This window comes from Gymnodraco acuticeps, unplaced genomic scaffold, assembly GCF_902827175.1.
Source record: "Gymnodraco acuticeps unplaced genomic scaffold, fGymAcu1.1, whole genome shotgun sequence".
In the NCBI taxonomy this organism is placed as follows: Eukaryota; Metazoa; Chordata; class Actinopteri; order Perciformes; family Bathydraconidae; genus Gymnodraco; species Gymnodraco acuticeps.
This window is the reverse complement of record NW_022990660.1, coordinates 165940-190481: the sequence shown is the minus strand read 5'-3', so window position 1 is coordinate 190481 and position 24542 is coordinate 165940. Positions and strand designations below refer to the sequence as shown.

The following is a 24542-nucleotide window of genomic DNA, read 5'->3' as shown; positions in this document are numbered from 1 at the left end:
GCTACATGGGGATGCTGCAGATATTCTCCCCAAACGTCAACAAGACCAGCTGGAGGTCCAGCTGACGCCCTGCTGCTGGAGGTCCAGCTTAAAAACACCATCATCCAGGTGGAAGTGGGCAAGTTTGTCTCGTAAGTAGACTGAAACTGGAGAAGGCCATCAAAGGGTTAACATAGATTGCCTTATGGTGGAATATAGGTTAATATACTGTATATTTAGTAAATTATGTGCTTACTATGGGGAGCTCTCCATGGAGGATGGAAAATTAAATATATATAAAAACAATAACAAAATGAAATTAATTACGGATATAGGAAACTAATTATAGAATAATTTTTGGTATAAAGAAATGTACAGATTATAAGATTAGTTTTTCATGAATAGTATATTTTAGTATTTCTGTAATGTTATGCTGAAGGTGCTCTTCCGAGAGTTTCCTCAATAGAGTGTCACAGTGACGGGTCCTAAAACCCGGAAGTAAACACCTTCCGGTTCCTTCGTCAAAAAAGCAATGCAATTTCTCCATAGGGTTTTGGAAAATAGCTGGAAATAAGGTCTGTGGTTGAGACACAATTAAGAGATGGATCACGTTTTGTTCAGCCGGATAATCTCCACATGTCTATCCTACTTTTATCATTTTCTAATCATAAATCTAGTCGCCAGAAGCAAAATGCTAACGTTATGCTATAAACAAACTACAGCAGGGTCGCTGCTTCAACGTAACGCCAACTTAAGATCCATATTCAAACATACAGATTCAACATTTTACAAGTTGAAGCGTTTGTTTGAACAGTTTGCAGGAGGCAGGAACTTGCTCTCAAGCAGAACACGGGGGGAAACAAAGTTAGCTGGAGTGTTTACGTGTTCGGCGTAATGACGTACAACGTCCTCCACAACTTTTGTAGTCCTATTCAGCCACTTGGTAACAACCATCGTTTTTCAGACACGTCAACTCTTCAGAAATCACCAGTGGGGTCTCTGCTGATGTATTTAATGTCGTAGAACAAAACGTGATCCGTCTCTTAAATGTGTTTCAACCACAGACCTTATTTCGAGCTATTTTCCAAAATCCTGTGGCGAAATTGCATTGCTTTTTATCGAGGGAAAAAGTGGTCAAATTCTAACTTACTTCCGGGTTTTAGGAAGCGTCTCTGTGGCACTCTATTAATAATACATGATACTTGTATAGCGCTTTTCTAGAAACTCAAAGACGCTTGAGGCTATTAACCTTCAAATAGCACAACAACAATGGATCACTGAAGGACAAAGAAGAGGAGGATGAGAGAGGAAGAACCCGTGTGTTTCAACCGTCCCAAGTAACAAACATTAAGGTAAAACAGGATATCAAACATTATTCACAATTGTAAATGTATTGTCTCTGCCCAGGTGTTGGAGTTGGGTATTTGTTGTTGTCAGTCCCCTCAGGATTGAAAGCTTCATGTTGTCTCCGTCCATATAGTCAGGTGTCAGCAAACACAATCAGCAAAATGTGGTATAAAAGCACGAAAAAACCAACAACAAATTCCTCTAAAACTAGATACATTAAACACATGTGATAATAACAATAATATCATTCAGTGCTATTGCAGCACACTTTGTCTACAACAGCCTGCGAGACACTGAAGAACCTCATCATGTGTTTCTTTCTTTGGTATTGATTTTTGGAATATCTTCCTGCTGCTAGAAATGTTACTCACTGCAGTTTATTTAGACTAGGTTTATGAGAAAACAACGTGTTAGAGCATTACTTAGTCTAGTGTAAGGTATTACCGGGAACATGGGTGAGAAATAGTGTGATTGGATGCAGTCGGGGTGATTAACGCAAAAAAGTCTGACTGTTTCCAAAGATTTGAGGGACAGAAATGGAAGGAAACGAACCAAATGCAGGATTACGGGGCTGAATGCTATTTGTTGAGATGGTTAACAATATTCCCTCATGGACCTGGAAGATAAACAGGGAAAATACTCTTGTTATACAACCAACAATCACTTTAAACAGAGATGTCTTAGAAAAATACTAATAAAGTTACACAAAAGTTCAGTGTGATGTTCACAGAGATATTTATATTCCTCAACTTTCCCAGTGGTGGGTTTATTTATTTAAAATATATAATATGTAACATTTCCTTATTCAAATGCCTCAAACGATTATCCTATGGTATTTACACATTATTTTTGAGTTGTGTTCATCCAAGTGAAAAGCTAGCATCAGGCTATAAAGGAACTACATCACAGTCACATGATTTAACATCACAGCCAATGAGGAGATGAGTTTCTCCGTGATCAGCGTGATGACGTTATTATGAATTTAGCCACTCGTTAGAACCGCCTGTTTAAAGACACTCTTTGAGCTATATATTGCTTTACATTATTTAATAGATAAACATGTATTTCTTGCTGTTTTTGTGTAGTATTTAGTGACGTTATTGAAGTGAGTTAAAGTAGTTTGTATGCCTTTATTTTGAAGGCATGTTTGGGCACTGGGTGATTAGAGCACCTGGTGTAATTGTATATATTGGAGACAGAGGCCGTTTCTCAATCGCGAGGATGCTTGCTTGGTTGCACATGTCTTCCGAGTCACTTGCTTCAGAAGCGAGGCAAGAATCCTTCCTGGCATTCGGAAAACGAAGAGTGGAACAGGCGAGCAAGTGTGCAGGTGGGCGTCATATGAGAGGCCCCGCCTTACATTTTCCGCCACAGATTTGGGGAAATTGGTCCGTGCGCAAAGCATTGTGGGGATTTTAAGGACGCGAATTCTACCCATGTGCAGCCTCGAAATTACCCCCAAACCAAGCACGCGGCCTCGGTGGAATTCCAAGTATGCTGGAGATTGGAACAGTCCTTCGGCGGCACTCGATGACGTAGCATCCTTGAAATATTGGCTTGGAAGCCAGTTTCCTCGAGATTGAGAAACGGCCAGAGCACTAGTAGGCACATGTTTTTTAACCAGGGCGACACAAGGAAAACCACAAAAAAGGGCTGAAGGAAAGGAATCGATATGAAAGCTGTTCATTGTGCTTTTGTATATGATATTGGACCATAGAAATAAATGCACAAACGGAGATTCTTGTCTGGACTTGGATCATTGCCGTGCGTAAGATTCCTCAGCGACTGTGTTATTTTAAGTTAATGATCTGTTTTATTTCTATATGATTTCTGCCGCTACAGTCTCAAAATTCAGAAGTGTGGTATTTATTGGATATAAGTATGTCTAACGTTAACATTTCTTAAAATGTTAATCACATTATTTTAGGCATCAAACCAAATACACATTTGACTTTAAAGTGCTCCTATCATGCTATTTCTATAGGCATATATTATGGGTCTCAGATATATACAAATATATCACTTGTATAACACTCTGCTCCTCCATGTGAGGTCGGCCGAGACACTAGGGTTTTTTAAATCTACACTAAAGACACACTTCTTCTCTCTGGCCTTCTAGTCAGAGCGGAGCACGACACCTGACTATTCCCTGTGTTTTTGTTTTTTATATTTCTGTTGTCAATAATTGTCTTTTATTGTGATTGTAGTAATGTGTTTTTATTACATGTAGAGCACTTTGGCTCGACCAAAATCGCTTTTAAATGTGCTATATAAATAAAACTTGATTTGATTTTGATTTGATATAAAAACATGTCTATGAAGGGTTTTGTTCAAAATACAAACAGATCATGCATTTTAGACATCCCTCATATCCCTCTATTCCAGCCCTGTTAGAGAAACAAGGATTTTGGGTCATTAGCTCAAAAAACTACTCAGAATTCTACCGGAGATAAAGTTAAATGCTGCCGTGATTAAACGCCATCCTGTTCTAAATCACATCAAGGATTGTTTCTGAAACAGTATGGAGCTCAAATGCTTTTTCTCTCTCAGGTTTATCACAAGGTGAGTTCCTTTCTTTATTTCCTGCTTTTTAAAACACATGTGCTCTCGAGTACAGGTTAGCTCTGAGTGTTAGCGAGGCTTGCTAATGTAAACAAAGACCATATTACGTCCAAAACACATCAGGCATTGTTTCTGATAGCAACTTTCTGTGGGTCTACCATCTGAAATTACGTAATATCGGCAGCAAATCTGTATCAGCTCGTTGTACCCGCGTTTTTAAAAGATTTGGGTACGGGGGAAAAGAGAGAGGGTTTTATTTTCTGACACTGGGTGAGTCTCCTGGCACACCAGGGACACATATTTATGTGTAAAAGACATAAAAAAGTGCATTTTGCACAATAGGTCCCCTTTAAGACAAAGAAACAGGAAGTGCAGAAATGCTGAGTCATTTCAGGGTTTTAGGATTTGTTCCTGTGGTCGCTCGCTGACATCAGTGTGTGCCATCATTCGATTCAATCACTATATTTATTTCCACTTTTCAAGGGTTGTTTGTGGGACAGTATCAGAACTAAACGCAGTTCTTGAGCAAAACGTTTAAATCTGTTAAACTGTCACTGGAAACAAAAAATGTATGTTTTATCGGTTTATTTTCACAATGTGATCGAATGATTCCTTCAGGTATTATTGCAGATCTGATGTAAGCTAGCTAGCTAACCTTGTCCTTCAGATATACTGACAAAACACTTACAAATATGAAACAGACTCTGCCAACAGAGACAGTTTGCCAACTTTATAATGTTGACAAACTGTCATTATACTATTATATATCTTTAGAATATTGACACTTTTTAGTGTCCGCGTTTCAGTTTTGTTTTAAGCTTCTTGCAGCGTTTTCTTTTTACAGCGTTTCGTTAATGTAGGGCTTTTAGTAAACGCTGCGCATGTTTCTTCAAGTTGGTAAATATTTTCTGAATGCTATGCATGTGTTATCAAGTTGAAGATGTTTCTTTATTTGCATGTGTTTTGGCAAATTTGTGTTTTTATATTGCATCGTATTTGAAGCTTCAGCGCCTTTCTCCTAATGTAAGTGTTTTTGGGCCGTTGTAGCAGGTTAGCCCCTGTTAGGCACTGTTAGACATAAACGTGAGGCACAGATTTCATCAAGTGGTACATAAATATATTACCTACGATTTGATTGCATGTAAGATAGTTTGATGAATGGAGGGTATGGGTTCAGTACTCACAGTTCTTCTGTATCTTGGCTCTGATTGTCTCTCCATTGATCCTGCAGGGATGAACACAATCCAACAGTTTTAGATCAAGTTACAATAATAGTTTGTTCTTTGAGTTAGTCAGCTTCAGAGTCCTGACTGATCCAATGCTTTACATCACATCATATCTTCTCTGCAAACACTACGACTGACTGAAAAATCCATCTAAACATTACCCATTGGTGAATGAGTGATCCGTACCCAGAATGCCCAAAACCGGAAGCTGTCATACACTCTGGTAGCTATCATAGCAGCTATATGACAACTCCGTTTTTGACATAAATATGGAATGATGGATTATCAGTAATCATTTCTAAGTGATAGAGACACACTGGATTAACCTATGGATTAACCTTCAATCAATCAATCAATCAATCAATGTTTATTTATAAAGCCCAATATCACAAATGTTACATTTGTCTCAGTGGACTTCACAGTTTGTACAGAATATCAGTATGACAATACGACACCCTCTGTCCTTAGACCCTCACATCGTACAAGGAAACACTTCTGGAGAAAACCCACAGTTTAAAGGGAAAAATGGGAGAAACCTCAGGGAGAGCAACAGAGGAGGGATCCCTCTCCCAGGACGGACAGACGTGCAATAGATGCCGTGTGTAAATTGAAAAGATAATACATTTGCAACATAGGTAATCCAAATATTTGGAAATGCATGTGTGTATAATAGGAAGATGAATCCACGAGGATATCCATCCAGGACCTATGATCCAGGACCACAGCCACGACTCAAGATCCAGGGCTCGCGATGCAGGACACAGGACCGCAGAATCATCCATGACTCCGGATCCCAGCGTATATAGACACCAAAAAGAAATAAATTTGGGGAAGCTAGGTTAATCGGAACATGAGTACACAGGTATAGACAGAGAGAAGGAAGAAGTAAGATGTCCCCCGACAAACTAAGCCTATATCAGCAAAACTAGGGGCTGAATCTAATCAGCCCTAACTATAAGCTTTATCAAAAAGGAAGGTCTTAAGCGCACTCTTAAAAACGGATAGGGTGTCTGCCGCCCGAACACAAACTGGAAGCTGATTCCACAAATGTGGAGCTTGATAAGAAAAGGCTCTGGCTCCCATTGTACTTTTAGAGACTCTAGGAACAACCAACAACCCTGCATTCTTGGAACGCAATGCCCTAGTAGGACAGTAGGGTATAATGAGTGCTTTAAGGTAAGATGGCGCCTGCCGATTAAGGGCTTTGTAGACGAGAAGAAGAATTTTAAATTCTATCCTGTGTTCTATAGGGAGCCAGTGTAAGGCAGCCAGAACAGGAGTAATGTGGTCCCTTTTCCTAACTCTGGTTAGTACACGAGCTGCAGCATTTTGAATCAGCTGAAGCGACTTGACTGACTTCTTGGTACACCCTGATAATAAAGAGTTACAATAATCCAGCCTTGAAGTAACAAATGCATGGACTAGTTTCTCTGCATCGTTTTGAGGCAAGATATGCCTGATTTTTGCAATGTTACGTAGATGGAAGTAGGCAGTCCTTGAAATTGATTTTATGTGGCTGTTCAAGGATAAATCCTGATCAAATATAACACCAAGATTCCTTACAGTCTCACTGGAGGCCAAATTAATGCCATCCATAGTTAGTATATCTTTAGATAATTTATTTCGTAGATTCTTCGGGCCAAGTACAATAACTTCAGTTTTGGTCGTGTTTAACATCAAAAAGTTTAAGGTCATCCACGTTTTTAAGTCCTTGAGGCAGTCTTGAATTTTATTTAGATGATTAATTTCATCAGGCTTGATTGATAAATACAGTTGAGTATCATCCGCATAACAATGAAAATGTACAGAATGATTCCTTATAATATTGCCTAACGGAAGCATATATAATGTGAACAAAATAGGTCCGAGCACTGAGCCCTGTGTCACTCCATGGCTAACTTTGGTTTGCGTGGAAGATTCATCATTGACACGTACAAACTGAGAGCGTTCAGATAGATAGGACCTAAACCAGTCTAAAGCAGTTCCCTGTATGCCAACTAAGTGCTCTAATCTTTGCAATAAGATATCATGGTCGATAGTATCAAATGCAGCACTGAGATCGAGCAAAACAAGAATAGAGACAAGTCCCTTGTCAGAGGCTATTATAATGTCATTTATGACTTTAACCAGAGCTGTCTCTGTGCTATGATGTGTTCTAAAGCCAGACTGAAAATCTTCAAATAAATCATTGTTTTTTTAAGTAATCACACAGCTGTTTTGCGACTGCTTTCTCAAGAATTTTTGAGAGGAACGGAAGATTAGAAATAGGTCTATAGTTGGCTAAAACCTCTGGATCGAGGTTGTGCTTTTTAAGAAGCGGTTTTATCACTGCTACTTTGAATGATTGTGGAACATAGCCTGATAATAAAGACATATTCATAATGTTTAATAAAGAAGTGCTAATTAATGGAAAAACTTCCTTCAACAGCTTAGTTGGAATTGGGTCTAAGAGAATCATTGAATTTAATTGTTCAAGGTTTATGGCTGAAAAGCATTCTAGTTTACTCTCTAGTGTAATATTAGAACTTACGTTTCCGGGAGCTGTTGATAACACTATACTGGTCAAAGGCAAGAGGTCATTAATTTTGTTTCTAAGAGTAACAATTTTATCGTTAAAAAAGCACATACAATCATTACTACTGAGTGCTATGGGAATAGAAGGCTCAATCGAGCTGTGGCTCTCTGTCAGCCTGGCTACAGTGCTGAAAAGAAATCTTGCATTATTCTTATTCTCATCTATTAATGAAGAGTAGTAGGCTGCTCTCGCTTTACGCAGTGCTTTCTTATATTCATTGAGAATAATATGCCAAATTAAACGAGATTCTTCAAGTTTAGTGGAACGCCATATCCTTTCAAGTTGTCTCGACTTTTGCTTTATTTTGCGGGTTTCGGGATTATGCCATGGAGCTAATCTATGTTGTTTTATTTTCTTTTTCTTCTTTTTCAAAGAAGTCTAATTTTATTCACAGCGCATCTGTAGCACTATCAACAACATGATCAATTTGGGGTGGTGTACATTTTGTATAAGTTTCCTCCCCTACATGGAGACATGCTATCGAGTTAAGTATTGGTGGAATCTTCCTTAAATTTGGCGATAGCACTAACAGATAGGTTTCTGCTGCAGGAGCTTTTGACTAATGCTTTGTAGTCTAGTAACAGTACTTCAAAAGTTACTAAGAAATGGTCGGATAAAGCAGGATTATGCGGTTCGACTAATAGTTGCTCAATTTCAATACCATAAGTCAGAACAAGGTCGAGAGTGTGATTATAGCAGTGGGTTGGTTTATTTACACTCTGACAGAAACCAACAGAATCTAATATAGAGTTAAATGCAACAGTAAGGCTATTTTTATCATCGTCAACATGAATATTAAAGTCACCTACGATAATTACTTTATCTGTTTTAAGTACCAAAGTTGATAAAAACTCAGAGAATTCAGATAAGAATTCTGAATAAGGACCTGGTGCACGGTACACTGTAACAAATAAGATCGGATGCGTAACACTAAAACGAGGCTTTCAAAGGAGGTATAATTTAATTTTGGTTTAGTATTGATAAGTAAACTTGAGTCAAAGATTGCTGCAACTCCACCTCCTCGGCCCGTGCCTCGGGCAATATGAGTATTGATATGGCTGGGTGGAGTGGCCTCATTTATGCTGACATATTCTTCATGTCTCAACCAAGTTTCAGTGAGACAGCATATATCAATATTATAATCTGATATTAAATCATTTACCAATATTGCTTTAGATGCTAGAGATCTTATGTTTAAGAGACCACATTTAATATTCCTGTTTTGTTGCACTGTAGTAGTTGTTACATTTACTTTTATTAGGTTATTATGTATGACACCTCTATTAGGTTTTACCTTAAATTGTCCATGGGCAGACACACACACCGTTAATATTGGGTATTTTATTGGGTTCGGGATTCCTATGGATGACTGCCTAGGAGAGAGTGCAGAGAAGCGTGTAAGACTGCGACTCCTGGTCTCAACTCCAGTTTGTCATGGATTAAGTCCACAAAGCCCTGAAATGTTTGCCGAAATGAGATTTGCACCTTCCAAAGTAGGATGAATGCCGTCTCTCTTAATCAGACCAGGTTTTCCCCAGTAGGCTGTCCAATTATTTACGAAGCCCACATTGTTTGCTGGACACCACCAAGACAACCAGCGCTGATTGATGACATGCGGCTATACATGTCATCATTGATCAGATAGGGGAGGGGACTAGAGAAGATTACGGTGTCCGACATTGTTTTACATAACTACACACCGACTCCACATTACGTTTGGTGCATTCTGATTGGCCTAAACGAACATCATTACCACCGACGTGAATAACAATCCTACTGTATTTACGTTTATTTTTAGCCAGCAGTTTAAGATGTGCCTCAACGTCGCCCGCTCTGGCCCCCGGAATGCATGTGACTGTGGAGGCTTCGGTCTCTAAATTCACGTGTCTCATAATAGAGCTACCAATAACCAGAGTTGGCTTCTCAGCGGGTGTCTCGCTGAGTGGGGAATATCTGTTAGATACGTGAACGGGTTGGTGGGCACCTGCGGGTTTCGCGTTATGCCCCTTCTGAACTGTCACCCAGTCTCCCTGCTGCTCGGGAGTTGCCGGGGGACGGCTAATAGGAGCTACCTTTTGCCGGTCCGCACCGGCTAACATGGGCTTTACTGTAGCTGAGTTACTTTCTAAGATGCGGAGCCGGGCTTCTATGGCTATGATTCCCGCCTCCAACCTAACAACTATACTACATTTAACACATGTATCGGTACCAGTAAAGGAGGTAGGGAAGTAACCAAACATGAGACAGTTAGAGCAGGAAATAACACCCGAGGGTGGGGAAAGAGCCATGGCTAGCTATCAAGCTAAAGTAGCTACCGTTAGCAAACCCGAAAAGAGTGTAGGCAACTGTGGAGTTACAGTCGCTAAGAGAAGGAGACAGGGTCGGCTCTAGAACAAATCGAATGGGGGGGAAATCATTTACAAAGGGGGGGCACACACTGCCGTCAACAACCAACACACAAACACCAACGCAACTTCAAAAAACATGCTGTAAAGTCTATTGTCTTTCACACACATTGCAGGGTGTAGTGCTATTTTATAGCGCACCTATGACTTGTGCATACATGCACGGTTGTGGCACGACCACCAAAACAGAAACATATATGGACATAGGCCACCATATAAAAAGGGTGCAAATGTATTTAGTATCCTATCCATGTGAACATGTTTTAGGTGGGTGTGGACCTAACCTGCTCTAGGAGGGTCTGGGTGCATACTCCCCCGGGAAGATTATTTTAAAAATATTGAAGTTAAATGCATCAATCTGGTGCACTTTGAGAGCAACATGAAGAGATCTATAGATAGCCTACATCTCTCAGCATCCATATGAAACAGAACTGTACACAGATTTACTTTTTCTTTATGGATATTTTACTAATCACTCCCCCTTTAAACTGTATTCTTGTGTTACTGTCCTATAGTATTTCATACCCGTTTTTTATTTATTCTCTTATTCTTTAATAACTATAATGATCATATAAAGGTAGGCCTATTCCTCGCAAATACTTGTTTACATAAATGGTGACCAAACCGTTTGAGACCCACTGAGATAACTTACACCAAAGTTAACTATCTAAACACTGAGAGAGTCCTTACCTCACTGAGCTGAGGTTATAAGATCCTCTCAGTCTGACAGGAGAGGACTCTCCTCCACCTTGGTGTAGAAACAGCTCTTTATATCTGTTAGCATAGCTAGCTAACCAGATGCTAACATCAACATTCCACGTTACCGCTTTCGCACTCACAAAATGCGCTCGTGCCACACACACACAGAGCCGAGCTTGAATGAAACACAGAGACCCAGAAGTAGGCTAATTGTACTGTACTGTATATCATATTATTTTCGATGGCTTTACTGTATAATCACTAATCAGTGTAACAGATGGACAGATCGCCACCGGGCTTTCATCTAAACACACAGCCACGTAATGATAACAAAACAAAGGTCGGGGGTCATTGGTGAAGCAACACACCAATCAGAGAGCAGCAGTGAGCACAGCTCAGGCTGTGTTTTATATTTGTATTCTTTATTTCTGACGTATTTCACACAAAAAACCTTTAGTGGAAACGTTTTCACTTATAGGATTTTTAAAAAAAACGGCAAAGTGGCTTGCCCACCCTGCGTTGGGGGGGCACAGTGACTCATTTGGGGGGGCATGGCCCGCGAATGACCCCCCATGACGCCGACCCTGGAAGGAGAGTTGTGAGTGCTTAAGCTATAGTAACGTGTGATTACAACGTCAGGCAGTTGCCGTGATCAAGAGTTTTAAAACGATCGATTAAGTTAAGATAATAAGCTATCAGCAACAGAACAGGCACACGGGATACCGGGAGATGACAATGACAACAACAACCGGAGGTTACAACATGCTTACCGCAATAGTGGTCCGTGTAGAAACCGCAGCAGCAGCGTTTTTATCGTTTTGATGACATTGAACACAACTTTTGATCAGAACAACAGCATAGGTAAGACAACGTCCCGTTTTTCCTCCGTAAATCTACGTGGTGTGATGTATGGGTTTGCTTGCCCTGTCGCGAGTTCTGATTGCTCAGTGATGATACTTATATTTCTGGAATCTGTGGAATCTCAGCTTGCTAATCGATATGTTGTTTGTGCAGATCCGATAAGTAATAAGGGTATTTTTACCATGAGGGTACCTGTGCTAAGTGAGTTAGCATTTTTTTGCTTCTTGAGACTTGAGATTTTTTTGCTTCTTGAGACTTGTGTTTTCTGTCGGTAAAAATTGTTCGTATCATCAGTTAGCTGAGTTTCTCCCGTTAACTGGGTATGACACATTAATAGGTTTTTAACCTGTTGAACCCCATCGACCCGCCCCCGGGCGGAAAACATGCGTCATCTGCAGGAAACAGCGTCTGAGGCAGTGGCGTCGCCTGGCCTGGGCATTCGGCTCTGTGTGTGTGTGGCGATAGCGCATTTAGTGTGAGAGAGAGAGAGGAGACAGAGAGGGAGAGAGAGGGACCGGTGCCAGCAGGGACCGTGTTGTTAGCATCTGGTTAGCTAGCTGCACTAACGGACATAAGGAGTTGTTTGTTCCACAACAAGCTGGAGGAGGGTCCTCTCCTCTCAGACTGAGAGACTCAGGTTAGCTAAAGGACTCTCTGAGTGTTTAGATAGTTAACTTTAGTCTTGCATTCACACCTAATAGTCGCTTCTCTGGTGCGCACCAGACCACAGTTTGTTACATTGTTTCATTTTTCAGAAGGTTCGGTTTGCGTTCACACGGGCAAAACTCAAACGGACTATAAACTTTAAACACAAGTCATGTGCTCGGAAATGCTGTTCAACCATTGGTCAGACTTTAAGGGGGTAAAAACGCAAATCCCGGCAATTTCTACCGGAGCCTCCGCCATGGAGCATCGGCACTTTCGGCAGGTTATTCTCATGCTGCTGTTAATCTGGAGATCAACAGACTCTAGCGGCCCGCGCATATGATTATATAATCAGACAACGTCCGTTAAAAAACATTATAACACATATGAGAGACGTTCTGCAGTAAGGAGGGGCCTTTCACCGACGACAGGTGTTCTTACTTTTATGTAGTTGACGGAGCATTTTTACTTTACACGACACTGTTCAACACTTATTCTAAAAGGCTGGTGTGAATGCGCCGTTATCTCAGTGGGTCTCAAACGGTTTGGTCACAAATTATTCAAAAGATTATTTCCGAGGCACACGTTGATCATTATAGTTATAAAAAAAATAAGAGAATAAAGGAAAAACAGTTGAAATACTATATGGCAGTAAAACAAGAATAGTTTAAAAGGAGAGTGATTTGTAAAATATCCATAAAGAAAAAGAAAATCTGTTTACAGTTCTGTTTCATATGGGTGTTGAGAGATGTATCCATAGATCTCTTAATTTTGCTCTCAAAGTGCACCAGATTGATGCTTTTAACTTCAATATTTAAAAAAAAATCTTCCCGGGGGAGCATCCCCCCAGGCCCCCCTAGAGGAGGTGAGGTCCGCCCCCACTCATAAAAAAATAGCACTTTACCCCTGCCTATATGCCGTGAGCTGATTATCGAACCATCATTGTAACAGTCGCGGGTGTACTGTGTGTGTGCGTGTCGGGAGTGTTGCAGTAGAAAAATCCACTGTAGCGCCGCGGCCGCCGCCACTGTGGGCTAAGCCCCGAATGTTTTCAGGTCCAGGCGACGCCCCTGGTCTGAGGGCTTCTTAATATTTAATAAACTATGAATGTTTCATATCCATGTAACGGGAAGAAATTCAGCTAACTGATGATATGAACCATTTTTAGCAACAAAAAAACACAAGGCTAACGCTGAGCCTCTGAATTAGTCCTGAGTGAAAAAATGCTAACGCCGTTAGCACAAAAAACACGGTATAACACCCTTATTACTTATCGTAAATGCAAATCCAACCCATCGATTAGCATCGTGAGAGTACACAGAATCGATAGGTATATATATCATCACTCCATGATAATAACTTGCGACTTTATAAACAAAAACAGACATCACAACACGTGGCGCTAGGTAGCCAAAACGACAATATGTCTTACCTTTGTCGTTGTCTGATCAAAAGTTGTCTTCAATGGCATTAAAATGATAAAAACGCTGCAGAAGGTTAATCCATAGGTTAATCCAATGTGACTAGAGGAGGGACTTGAGAAGGGACTTGAGAAGGGACTTGAGAAGGGACTTGAGAAGGGAATTGAGTAGGGAATTGAGTAGGGACTAGAGAAGGGACTTGAGTTGGGACTAGAGGAGGGACCATGGCTGCTGGGGCCGGAACCATGGCTTCTGGGGCTGGGACCATGGCTGCTGGGGCTAGGACCGGAGCCGGAACAATGGCTGCCGGGGCTGGAATCCTGGCCTTGCGTTTCCTTCCATGCTGCCTTGAAGCCTTGTGGAGGCTCAGAGGTCCTCCAAAGGCCAGACGAGACCCAGCGAAAGGGTCCTTGAAAGGAGCCTTGTTGGGAACTGTGGCTGGCAGGGGGCTAGCATGCCAGGGGCTAGCAGGCCGGGAAACAGGTTTGACCTCAAAGCTAAAGAAAAAGTCCTCCACCCACTCGGGTACTAACTCCTTTAACCAGGGCCTTGAGGTTACTTCTTGGCAGAGGTGAGGTGTTTTGCAAGTCCGAGTCAAGTCTCAAGTCTTTGCGCTCAAGTCCGAGTCAAGTCTCAAGTCATTGTTTTGCAAGTCCAAGTCAAGTCTCAAGTCAGGATGGGCAAGTTCAAGTCAAGTCAAGTCCTAAACTTTGACAAAACGAGTCATAAACAAGTCATTATGTGTTTTTCACCAAATGTAATGACATCGATCAACAGAATAATACTTAATAATCAAATTGCTCTTTATTAGTCACATTAATAATTTAATAATCCATTTTCTCTCTGCTGGTAAAGTAACGTGTGTTTTTCTAATTTAAGAGGGATCAGTAAGGTAAGGCTACCGTGACGGTTTGATTCAGAAGGAGTTTAATGTATAAGATCCCTGATGTTGAGGTAACCAGAATGTTTATTTCCACTGTGTACAACATGTTATAAGGGACCCACAATCTATCTTTATGCAAGGGATAATGTGCAGCGAGGCGGGTCTCTATGGGGAAAAGAACACCTGAATCTAGATCCCTCTGCAGGTGGTACTTTAAGTATATTTTGATGCTAATACTTTTGTACTTTTACTTGTAACATTTTGAATGCAGGACTTTTTATTGTACAGGGTTCCTGCAGGTTTCGCCAACTCAAATTTAAGACTTTTTAACACCTTTTTAAGACCACTTTGAATAGAATTTAAGACCTATTTCACGGCAATAAAGTATGAAGGAAAATGTATATAAAGAAGAAATACGTCCCATAATCACTTACAAAGTAAATGTATTCATGTTCAACATAAGAACAATGACTGAACACAACAGCGTAACAGAACTGTGTTAGCGTGTTAGACAAAAAGTGTGTATGTGTGTGCGTCTGTGTGTTAGGGCTGTGCAATTAATCATATTTTAATCGCAATTACGATTTTGGCCTGCCACAATTACGAAAACAACATAATCGGAAAAAACGATTATTTTGCTTTGCTAGGTTGTGACAGTGCACCACAACATATTTGATCTAATGAATTTTTTAGTAATGTATCATTTATTTAATTAATTTTGTATTAGTTTTTCAGTTGAATTATACGTTCAGGGTAATCAACAGTTACAAATATACTGTTCAAATTATTATTTGTTTTAAAGTTCAATAAATGGATGTTTTCAAAGTCAATGAATAATCATATTTAATAATCGTGATATTAATTATTGACCAACATAATCTTGATTATTGCCATAATCGAGCAGCCCTAGTGTGTTGTGTTTGTGTGTGTGTGTGTGTGTGTGTGTGTGTGTGTGTGTGTGTGTGTGTGTGTGTGTGTGTGTGTGTGTGTGTGTGTGTGTGTGTGTGTGTGTGTGTGTGTGTGTGTGTGTGTGTGTGTGTGTGTGTGTGTGTGTGTGTGTGTGTGTGTGTGTGTGTGTGTGTGTGTGTGTGTGTGTGTGTGTGTGTGTGTGTGTGTGTGTGTGTCTCTCTGAGAGAGAGTGAGCTATATTCAGAGCTCTGCTGCCTTGGCTACACTATTTCATCGTTGCTGTTGTATGATTGGTGTTTAGCTACGTTATTTAGCGTCTACAGCACCTCCGCTTTTAGGGTTGACGTAGACCCAAACTTCGCCCGGAGGTCCCCCGGTGTTGTTGCGGGAGCTGCTGCACTAGCTAACACTCCACTAGCTAACGCTACATTAGCAAAACAAACGCTAATTTATTTTGCAAAAGGTGCAGCGGGCTTCAAACACGTTCCCTCCACTGGTTTCAACCAAGCACTAAATTAGATGTTTTCCAACAAAATACGGTTGAACTTACACTTCCCCATATTTATTTGTAAGTAGATTCGAAGATAGGCTACATGAGCTGAAGCTTGGTTGCTAGGTTACTAGCTGGGTGTTCTCCAATAAGGGGCCGGGGGAAACAAAGTTAGTGATTACTGGTTCCATGTTGATTTAATTCAATACAAATTGTTGGGGGGAACTGAAAGGCTATTACCGTACTGGTTACTTTGCAGCCCGGACATTTCCCCCAAAACACATTTAGACGCTATCGCAACATAGAAGTATCTTTCAAATCCGATAATTTTTAAGACCTTCTGAATCATATTTAAGACCTTTTAAGGCCTTAAAAACCCTGCTCTGAAGGTTATTTTCATTTTACAAATCCTGCACTCAGCTTTGCTTTCTCCAATATCATTGAAAAGCAGCCAGATGCTGCTTCTTTTTTCGGTTTTCGCTCATTTCTTGACTTTTTCCGACGCGCTTGCATTTAAATCCGTCTCCCCGTCGCTCTGTGCAGCTGGCCTGTACCACTACACATGCTGTGCCCCCCACCCTTCTTTCACATAATGGTATGATCCTAGTGTGTCCTCGCATATGATTGGCCAAATAGTGGGCATGGTGGGCCAGCTAAATAAAGACCCGCCCCTGCCTGCAAGGATTCTCAGCAAGAGTAGGAGCGGCTGAAGATTCTGCTTTCCCCGACGGGAGTCTGCTCTTCTAGCGGCAGCTCGCGATCGGCGTGTTGGAGACCTCTGAATTAAAGTAGCAAGTCACCTCAAGTCAGAAGGCTCAAGTCCAAGTCAAGTCCCGAGTCATTGGTGTTCAAGTCCAAGTCGAGTCGCAAGTCTTTTGTGATGTTGTCAAGTCGAGTCTCAAGTCATAACATGTGTGACTCGAGTCTGACTCGAGTCCAAGTCATGTGACTCGAGTCCACACCTCTGCTTCTTGGCGTGCCGTTGAGATAATTGACTGCCTCTCTTCACTACTGGAGGCATATCGACAGTCGTTTTTAAAGCACATTCAATTGTACGTCACCTCGTACAGGCTGTCTGCTGGGTCCATCTTTGGTTGGTTCGTTCTGTTACGGGTGAGCGAAGCAAGCAGGACCCAGATGCAGATAACACTGAAAATACCTTTATTTCAAGGATACACGGACAAACAGAACACTCCCCGGTGAACACAGTCACAGACAAACGACGAACCAACAATGACAGACAGAAAAAACAGAACTTAAATACACACAGGACTAATCAAGTTAACAAGAGACAGGTGAGGAGGGAGGAGAAAACACAGGGGCACCAGGTGAACACAATCAAGAAAACAGGTAGGAGGGAACAGGTAGGAGGGAACACACACAGACAGGAAACCAAAGACAGATCTAAACAAGACAAAACACAACGCAGACAGAAAACCAAAGACAGATCTAGACAAGACAAAACACAACACAGACAGATCGTGACAGTGTCAATTTGAAATGATTTCTGATAATCCATAAGCAATAAACCTACTTTTCCGTTTTCAGATTTCAGAGCGTGAGATACTGCAAACTGCATGCGCATAGCCCCCACTTTTTTTTGGTAATGTTGGTGTGTATGTGGAAATTCCCCTTCGATTCTATTGGCTCTAACGGTTAAAAAGAGATGTCAATCATCAAAATCGACCAATGGGTTCCAGAGAAACGGCAAAAACGCCCATTTCCACCCAAATCACCCCAGAGGTGGAGTTTTTTTTGCTCAACCTCTCTAAAAAGGTCAAATGTCACTTGTTTTGCATCAATCTTGATACAGGGTACTTATTATATGTTGTACTTTGGATTCCTAAAGCTTTTAGTATACCATCCCATCATTCAAGGGTGGATTTCACTATAAGTAAAAAATTACTTTTGGACGGACACTATAATTTACAGTTTTTTACTATGTTCAATCTGAATTGTCTTTAAAATAAAAACATCTATATTGATTCTGACTTTTCTACATGCAACTCACAGTATTATCATTACTTTGAGAAAAAAGATTATTAATGTTCCCATTTTCGAGCCTGAGACCTGAAAAACAGGGATGGGGTTTAACAGGTTAAATGTTAAGAAGCCCTGAGACACAGTTTCGTGAAAAAAAAACGCAGCCTTCGGGTTTAACAGGTTAATACTATACTGCTGAACCAGCAGAGATTGAGTCGACCCCTTACTGACCTGAGAGTCTCCAGTCTGCAGTCTGGACTCTCCAGCAGATCTCTCAGCAGCTTCACTCCTGAATCCTGCAGATCGTTGTTACTCAGGTCCAGATATCTCAGATGGGAGGGGTTGGACTTCAGAGCTGAGGCCAGAGCAGAACAGCTGATCTCTAACAACCTAGAGTCACTCAGTCTGAATAAAGAACACATGTTCAAATGGTCAGTTTAAACTATTCAGTCAGTATAAGCATCTTTTAGCTTCATAAAAATGTTGGAAGAAGCAAATACTGAATATAGGTTTTTGTGTTTGATTGGAAATACTTATTAATTGTACCTATTTGTCTTTTATATAAAGTAGTAAAATAAAGCTTGACGGAGGTTCAGTGTGAATTATGCAGAGTATAATTATTATTGTAATATTTACATTTAAAGCTGAATATTACTTTGCTACTGTCAGGGAAAAAAACCACTGAAGAAGAAAATAGACTTTAGCATCAAGATACTCAGAGAGGATCAGAATAATATCAGCCTGATGTCTGCAGCTCAGAGTCAACACAACTCTCACATATTAATCTCAGCACAGAAGTTAAAGATGGAGAACTGACCTGAGATCCTCCAGTCTGCAGTCTGGACTCTCCAGAAGATCTCTCAGCAGCTCCACTCCTGAATCCTGCAGATTGTTGTTACCCAGCTCCAGCTCTCTCAGATGGGAGGGGTTGGACTTCAGAGCTGAGATCAGAGCAGAACAGCTGATCTCTGACAAACTGCAGCCCCACAGTCTGAATAAAGAAAACATGATGCAACTTTAGAAAAACTGAGTTTCAGCTTAAAATATTCAAGGTTCAATAATCTGTGTATAGCTGGAGAAGTAGAGAATGTAGGAGTTTATAAAGTGGACATCCTGACAGGTTAAAAACTGTAAGATACAGAAAGAGAAAAGAGCTCTCATTAATATGAAAGACAACGTGCTTCACCTTCAACAAAAAGTGGAGACTTCACATCTGAACCTCTGCTCCATCTACACTAACTCATGATGTGCAGCCAGACTAATAACAACCCACTGAAACTGATTCAACTGAAGATCACACAGTTTACAAATATGACAAATATGTCGGGAGGAATTTTGAAGAAATGTGATTAAAAATAAATAGAGAATATGTATTTTAGGAATAGTGGAGCCATACATCCAAAGCATCTTCAGTTTAAAGTAGTCAGTCAGTATGAGCATCATGTAGCTTCATACAAATGTTTAAGAAAAAGCAAAACCTGAAATGATTGGTTAGTGTTTAATTGTTTTGATGGAAATATGTATTAACTGTATTAAACTGTTTATTATATCATTTATAAAAGAAACCTGATAGAGAATATAAAATGAACTCCAGGTGTTTCAATGTTCAGAGTGAATTATGAAGTGTAGGATTTTCTAGTTATATTTTTAATTTAAAGCTCAACATCAGTCTGCCACAGTCAACACATTTCCTGTAGAATCCCATATGTCTGGTAACAAGTCGCACTGACTAACATGTGGCTTTGCATTGTCAGCTTGCATTATATTGTTCTTGGGAGAATGCAAGAAAATAAACATAAGATGAACAAAAGGAGAAACTGCAGACAATTGGTAACATCCATGATTTGTTGTGCTAAGCTAGGCTACGCCTGGAAGGTGGAACTGGAGAGATTCCCCAGTGAGAGGAACACCTCCACCTCCCTGTGTTTAATATAGTACTGCTGAACCAGCAGAGAGTCGACCCCTTACTGACCCGAGAGCCTCCAGTCTGCAGTCTGGACTCTGCAGAAGATCTCTCAGCAGCTCCACTCCTGAATCCTGCAGCTTGTTGAGACTCAGGTCCAGAAGTCTCAGATGGGAGGGGTTGGACTTCAGAGCTGAGATCAGAGCAGAACAGCTGATCTCTGACAAACTGCTGTCAATCAGTCTGAATAAAGAACACATGATCACATGGTCAGTTTAAACTATTTAGTCAGTATAAGCATCTTTTAGCTTCATAATAATGTTGGAAAAATTAAATACCACAATCCATTTTTAGTCGTTGATAGTTTTAATGGAAATACTTATTAATTGTACTCATTTGTCTTTTATATAATGTAGTAAAATAAAGCTTGACCGAGGTTCAGTGTGAATTATGCACAGACCCGGCGTCATGGGCGGACCCCATGGGGCCGGGCCCACCCATCCAGGATTTGGGCCCGCTGTTTTAATCAGGGCTGAATACAACATTTTTATTGTTTTATTATTATGTTTATTATTTTTATTTGTAGGGCTTTGTCCTAATATTTATTTTAGTTTTAAACTATATTGAAAGATTAGTTTAATATTCATTTTTTGTATTTTGCTATGAAATTCTGAATGAAATTCTGAATGAAAGGCTGCGCGCGGAGACTGGTTTTTCGCTGGGTTGAGTCTCCTCTCTCTCTCTCTCTCTCTCTCTCTCTCTCTCTCTCTCTCTCTCTCTCTCTCTCTCTCTCTCTCTCTCTCTCTCTCTCTCTCTCTCTCTCTCAAATTGGCACAGAGTTACAAATGTGCCACAAAACCAACCAATGGATGTAGCCCATAATAAGACCGTCAACAGCCTTATGGCAACCTAAAATATATGACCTAAAACCCCTCTGTTTCCGTAACAACAATTCACGAGCGCCTGATTATGCAGAGTATTATTCTTATTGTAATATTTACATTTAAAGCTTAATATTCAGGATGATATCAGCCTGATGTCTGCAGCTCAGAGTCAACACAACTCTCACATATTAATCTCAGCACAGAAGTTAAAGATGGAGAACTGACCCGAGAGCCTTCAGTTTGCAGTCTGAACTCTCCAGAAGATCACTCAGCAGCTCCACTCCTGAATCCTGCAGAGCGTTGTTATTCAGCTCCAAAAGTCTCAGATGGGAGGGGTTGGACTTCAGAGCTGAGATCAGAGCAGAACAGCTGATCTCTGACAAACTGCAGCTCCACAGTCTGAATAAAGAAAACATGATGCAACTTTAGAAAAACAAAGTTTCAGCTTAAAATATTCAAGGTTCAATAATCTGTGTATAGCTGGAGAAGTAGAGAATGTAGGAGTTTATAAAGTGGACATCCTGACAGGTTAAAAACTGTAAGATACAGAAAGAGAAAAGAGCTCTCATTAATATGAAAGACAACGTGCTTCACCTTCAATAAAAAGTGGAGACTTCACATCTGAACCTCTGCTCCATCTACACTAACTCATGATGTGCAGCCAGACTAATAACAACCCACTGAAACTGATTCAACTCAAGATCACACAGTTTACAAATATGTCAGGATGAATTTAGAAGAAATGTGATTAAAAATAAATAGAAAGTATTTATTTCAGAAATAGTGGAGCCATACATCCAAAGCATCTTCAGTTTAAACTGCTCAGTCAGTATGAGCATCATGTAGCTTCATACAAATGTGAGAAACAGCTCAAACTGAACATATTTGTTAGTGTTTGATAGTTTTAATATAAATGTTTAATTATTGTATTCATGTGTTTATAATGTCATTTATTTAAAAGAAAAACATGATGGAGAATATAAGATGAATTTGAGGTTTTTAGGAGGTTCAGAGTGAATTATGCAGAGTTTGATTTTTCCTTAACATTGCTCTGCCACTGTCAGGGAAAGAAACCACAGAAGAAGAAAACAGACTTTAGCATCAAGATACTCAGAGAGGATCAGGATGATATCAGCCTGATGTCTGCAGCTCAGTCAACACAACTCTCACATATTAATCTCAGCACAGAAGTTAAAGATGGAGAACTGACTTGAGAGCCTCCAGTCTGCAGTCTGGACTCTCCAGAAGATCTCTCAGCAGCTCCACTCCTGAATCCTGCAGAGCGTTGTAACTCAGGTCCAGATCTCTCAGATGGGAGGGGTTGGACTTCAGAGCTGAGATCAGAGCAGAACAGCTGCTCTCTGACAACCTGCAGCGCCTCAGACTGAATAAAGAAAACATGATGTAACTTTAGAAAAACAATGTTCCTGTTTGAAAAAACTTGAGCAGCGGATTTTCTAGAAAGGGCGCTAACGTCATTTCTGGCCCCGCCCACTTTCATTTGAGCGAAGCAGAAAATAATAGTGTATTCATGTCTTTAAGCTGCTGAGTCATATACTGCACCTCAAACAACAAATAAATCCAGAGCTACAGTTTCTGTACTTCCTCTACAGAAAAAAGGACAGTAAAAGAAACTCAGAAATCTCAGTTTGAGTGTAAACCTGCTGCAGACCCACCGGACATCCATCCCATAATTATTCAGAGTAAATACAAAGCTGTCTCTGCCGTCTGACGCTCTATTTGACACCATTTTCATATTTTTGGAGGAATTGTACAGTTTTTGAAAAACAGAAATATGGTTTTCTGGCATCACTTTAACAATTTACAGGGAAAATCAGCATGTTGGTATGCGGGCGCACGCTGACAGTAAGAGGGTGCAGCACCCCTGTTACCCGGTTTAGACTAACCTGGTAAGGTTTAATAATCGGTTCAGAGCTCAAAATGGTTTCAATGTCAGCAATGATGTGGAAAATCCCTCTCCCACTCCGGCCTCCCTCTACCTGCTCCCTCCTCCAGCTCACCTGTGGCAAATCCTTTCCCCCATGAACAAAGAAGCTGGCTGGCCTCATGCAGCTCCTGAGAACCAATTGTTTGTCTGAGTAAATAATCAGTAAGTTTTCCTTTCCTTTGTAGTTTACCTCCCTATTTTATGTACCGTTTGGATTTGGTTACTTTATTTCTACATTATATATAATAATGTAAAAAGCTAACTGCTTTGCTGGAATATAATTTGAAATATGAATGTTATGTTTGAACTAACTAAGATGTGGTGTACTTTACTACCAGATCAACCAGACAACAATTAAGAGAAACAAGAATCAACAAATTAGAATAAAAACAATGATCTGGAATTCCTGCCTCCATTTGCTCATCTTTAAATCTACTGCGTTGACTGTTTAATTCTTGAACCAACCACCCTCACCACCCTCCATATTTTATATCTGTTCTTCGAATCCTTTATTATAGATTTTGCACCTCTTCTGCTATCACATTCCACATCGCAGAATCTCCGTTCAAACATCAAAACGTTCAGCTCGGTCGGGAATCAATGGCTATTACTTTTCTCATTCATAACTTTCATAATTCCCGAGATATATCCCATAATTCATCACATTTTTAACATGGAAGTCAATGGAGAAATTATTCAGACTTCAACAAATCTTCATGCGACTTTAACTGCTAACTGTTCATTCATACTTTCACTCAGAAACCTCATTCCAACTTTAAAATGTTACACATCTTTCTGTCATTATTCGTGTAACACAACTTTTAAATCTGATTATTACTGTTAGAGATATTAAACATTGTTCAGACCTTGGTAAAGAGTCCTTCTTCAGATTTTAACATTAACTAGAGTTTGTGATGTCACAGCTAGAGTGTAGGACAGCTTAAAATGTGCCTTCATATTTTTTTTTAAACCTGCCATAATTTCCAAACCCTACATTCCTGAGACATAATTTTTCATGACAAACGTAGGAAAACATCTCGTAGCTTGAAAAACGACAAATAATTAACCAAAAATAATTAAACAAAATGCCTCTTGAGGGGATGAAGTGACAAAAACTTTCAACATGTCTCCATTAAAGCCCATTGTAATTTCAGGCTGATATTTCCTCACAGCAGCAGCCGCACACCTTTAGTTAATCTGCCAAAAAGGCCACATTATTGACCCGAAAGTACACAAAAAGCACACTTCAGATACTCAAGGTCCTTGAGATGCTTTAGGCGTTGAAATTTCACTGATATCTGTTATGGTTCTTCAACAAAACGTTCACATGTAACAGGTTTATCTCTCATTCAGAACAATGAAAATGCTCTCCTCTAACTGATTACTGTACATCACCATGGAAACCTTTCATCTCTGGACACCTCGTTAGCTAAAATATAAACACCTGTGTCATGGAACACGATGATGTCATAACTCCAACTGACATGCTCAGAGCACCAGACTTCAGATAATGGTTAACGGTCCTGCCCTCAACAGCTCTACGTCAATTATGGGGTGTCGTCATATGCCGTTTCCATGGAAACGTATCCCTTAAAAGACGATATCGCTTTACATTAACTCCTATGAAAATGTTCAAACAGTGCTCAAACTTCACATGTGTGCTAACAGTCCAGCCATGACGACATCTACGTGAGAGTTTTGAGATTTATTCAAATGCCGTTGCCATGGTAACACAAGGCTCGCCATGAAACACGGTTTTCTCATAACTTCAGTGAAAATGCTCCAAACGGCCCAAAACTTCACAGGTTTGGTAACGATGCAG

At 40.3% G+C, this 24542-nt stretch overlaps 1 protein-coding gene across 1 annotated transcript in view; it reads right to left on the bottom strand.

Moving 5' to 3' along the window:
- Positions 1-1053: 1053 nt before the first annotated feature.
- LOC117554940 (NACHT, LRR and PYD domains-containing protein 12-like) overlaps positions 1054-24542 on the bottom strand; it is a 35008-nt gene continuing 11519 nt past the window's right edge. The window contains 7 exon segments of the mRNA XM_034229568.1: positions 1054-1942; positions 5073-5113; positions 18217-18390; positions 18803-18976; positions 19958-20131; positions 20998-21171; positions 21983-22156. Coding sequence (XP_034085459.1) covers positions 1935-1942; positions 5073-5113; positions 18217-18390; positions 18803-18976; positions 19958-20131; positions 20998-21171; positions 21983-22156 — 919 coding nt within the window. The 3' untranslated portion in view covers positions 1054-1934.